Here is a 2,935-nt window from a genome sequence, read left to right as displayed (position 1 = left end):
GCTTGAGCCCAGGAGTTGGAGGTTGCTGTGAGCTGTGATGCTGCAGCACTCAACCCACTCTACAGAGGGCGACAAAGCGAGACTCTGTCTCTAAACTAACAAACAAAAAGTACAAAGCAAAGTAAACCCAAACTGATCCCATCTTCTTCAGTGCGAAGCGAGGATGGAGATGGGGATAAGAGGTGGGTGGACCCAAATAGAGACAGTTTGGGTTTTTTTAAGCTAGTCCAAATTTACAGTGTAGAAAAAAGTTCTCCAGAGTGTTCAACTCTGCTTAACTTCTAAGGAGGATGCTAAAACTGGAGAATATGCCGTACCCTGGAGTAGTCAGACAGTATTAGCATTTTCAGATTATCTGGCCGGTGTCAGTGGTCTAGGGAAGGGACAATTAAGTGTGGAGTAAGCCACTGGCACCCAAGCACCAGGTAGCCGGGAGGGTGGGGCGGGAGGCACACGGCGGCGCTGGGATCCCGCAGCGGTCTCAGCCTGACTAAGCGCGGGAAGCTCGTGCCTCAAACGACTCCCAACCCCCGGCCCGGAGCCGAAGAGGGGCGCGCGGCTCAGTTTGCTGCACTTTCCCCTGGGGCGACTAGCGGCCTCCGGCCCCCAGGTGGCGCTGTGGGCTCGCAGGGGCAGCGACGGCGCGAGCGAGGACCGTCTCCCTGTTGCGCATGTTCACTTTGTCCCTATTCGTTTTAGTTTTTATTTTTTTTTTTTTGGTTTTTTTTTTTTTTTTTTTTTTTCCGGGCGGCCCCGGCGGCTGCGTACTGGCCGTGGGATGGGAAGTGAAGCCCCAGTAAGCGGCTGCGGCGGGGCTGTGAGGAGCAGCCGGGGGGAGGCGGCGGCGGCGGCAGCCAGTCGGTGAGCAGCTGGGAAGAGCAGAGCCGGGGCGGAGCACCTGCAGGCACGGGCGGCGGCCCCACCATGGCGATTCGGAAGAAAAGCAGCAAGAGCCCCCCGGTTCTGAGCCATGAATTCGTCCTACAGAATCACGCGGACATCGTCTCTTGTGTGGCGATGGTCTTCCTGCTGGGGCTCATGTTCGAGGTGAGTCCACCCTGCGCCCCAACCGCCTGCCGTGCCGCCCCCTGCCCGGGCCCGTGCTGCCAGCCCGGCCCCTCAGTCCTGGACCTCTGGGGGCCCAGGATGGGGGTAGGTGCGGCCCCCTGACTCCTGAGGTGTGGGCCTGCCCTGCCCCGAGCCGGTGGCAGCTTCCCCGCGGCCAGCCTGGGGACGCGGAGTCCGGCTGGGCCTTGTAGTCGCCCACAGGGGACTTGGGATCGCCGTGTCGCCTTCTTCCCCGACCCGCCGCCGCCCCCTCCCGCCAGCCGCGCCGAGCGGTTCCTGGTTCCCGCGAAGGGTTACGTGGCAGCCGGCTAGGGGCCGGCGGGCGGGCGGGGGCGGCCCCTGCGCTGCCGAGCTGGCTCTGGGCGGGTGGGCGGATTTGGGGGTGACGGCCAGCCCTAGCCGCGGTGAGTGCCCCGGCGGCCAAGGAAAAGTGAAGGCCGGGCCCCCGGAGTCCGGGGACTTATCGGCCCCGAGACCACAGGCCTCAAGTGACAGGGGGGTTCCTTGTAGGACGGAGATTGGGGTGAGCGAGAAACAGACCGAGTCGGGCATCGGCTGCCTGCTTGAAGGGCGGTGGCCGCTGGGCACCGGCACACTGAAGGCACACTCGATTGTTTTCTCTTAAACTGGTATTATTACTAGACAGTTATCTAACTTTTTGCCCTGACTCTTGTTTTTGCCTTAAAGAAACATAAATCGAAATTCTGCACAGTAGTGCCAGAGAGTCGAGTAATTTTCTTTTTGTTTATTGAAGTAAGAGAGGATGGGAATGTCAGAAGAGTGTAAATTCTCTTCCCACATATCTAGTATTTTGATGACTTACTTAACAGCTGTTGAAAGTGGGTAATAAACTTTGTAAGGTGAACGTGTAACAGCCTACGTTTTTCCCCTTTACACCCGCCTATTCTTTTTCTTCTTTCTATTCCTGTGTAACCCCAGTGGCTCATCAGATATACTAATTATTTTACTTATTTATTGCGTTTCCTGTCTCCTGGCATGTAACCTAAGTGAGGGCAGAGATTTTTATTTGCTTTTGTACCCATCTATTTCCAGCACATAGAATAGGAGGGTACCTGGGACATAGGAGGTACTTAATAAAAAGAAAAAAACCAGGAGCAACGTTAAGAATCCTGGGGAAAAACTAATGCAATCAAACTTCCAGTGACCAAAAGGTGAATACATTTTTTTATTCTTATTTTTTAAATCTAATAGAGTCCCGAAAATAAATTTAAATGAAGCCCATTTGTTTTTTTAAAATTTTATTATTTGATAGCTTATTTTATTTTTGCTTCTCTTCAAATGAACTTTTCTGCATCTATTAATAGATACACATATTTTTTATTCTTGATAGTGTGTGTTTGAAGCAAGTGCTCAGGAGGTAGGTATAGTTGAAAGGTGTGTAGAAGGGAACTAACATATGTCACAAGCTGTACCTGTGTCATTTACCTACTAGGTGACCCAAGTCCGAAAGTCAGTTCTGCTCTGTATAAGGAGATAATATCACCTATACTACCACTCTTAACAGCGATTGTTGCAAGATTTTTATAATATGATGGGAAGGCACCTAACAGTTTACAAAGCATTGTAGTAAAGTATTATGTTACTAAGAATATAATGCTAAATATTTGTACTCATTTTTTGAATTTGATATTTTTGTATACTTTCTGCTGTAAAAGTAATACTTTTGTATATGCAATATATTCAATAATTTTGTGTAATTTGCCAGAACCCTTCTCTACCTGGTAAGAATTCCTGACTTTAAAACATAATTTAGGAGAACTATGACCTGCAGCAAGAAATATTTGCAATGTTTTAAATAAAACATAAATCAGAAATTCTGACACTTAGAAATGGTATTACTCGGCTC

General features: G+C 50.2%; 1 protein-coding gene across 1 annotated transcript in view; it reads left to right on the top strand.

Annotated features, from left to right (window-relative positions):
• The first annotated feature begins 631 nt into the window (after window positions 1–631).
• The window catches only part of TRAM1 (translocation associated membrane protein 1), a 45,057-nt gene continuing 42,753 nt past the window's right edge, over window positions 632–2,935 (top strand). The window contains exon 1 of the mRNA XM_003797258.3: window positions 632–1,047. Coding sequence (XP_003797306.1) covers window positions 925–1,047 — 123 coding nt within the window. The 5' untranslated portion in view covers window positions 632–924. The remainder of the gene's footprint in view (window positions 1,048–2,935) is intronic.

This window comes from Otolemur garnettii, unplaced genomic scaffold, assembly GCF_000181295.1.
Source record: "Otolemur garnettii isolate 467f Iridium unplaced genomic scaffold, OtoGar3 scaffold00113, whole genome shotgun sequence".
Taxonomy (NCBI): domain Eukaryota; kingdom Metazoa; phylum Chordata; class Mammalia; order Primates; family Galagidae; genus Otolemur; species Otolemur garnettii.
The sequence above is the reverse complement of the archived record's forward strand: the minus strand, read 5'-3'. Positions and strand labels throughout refer to the sequence as shown.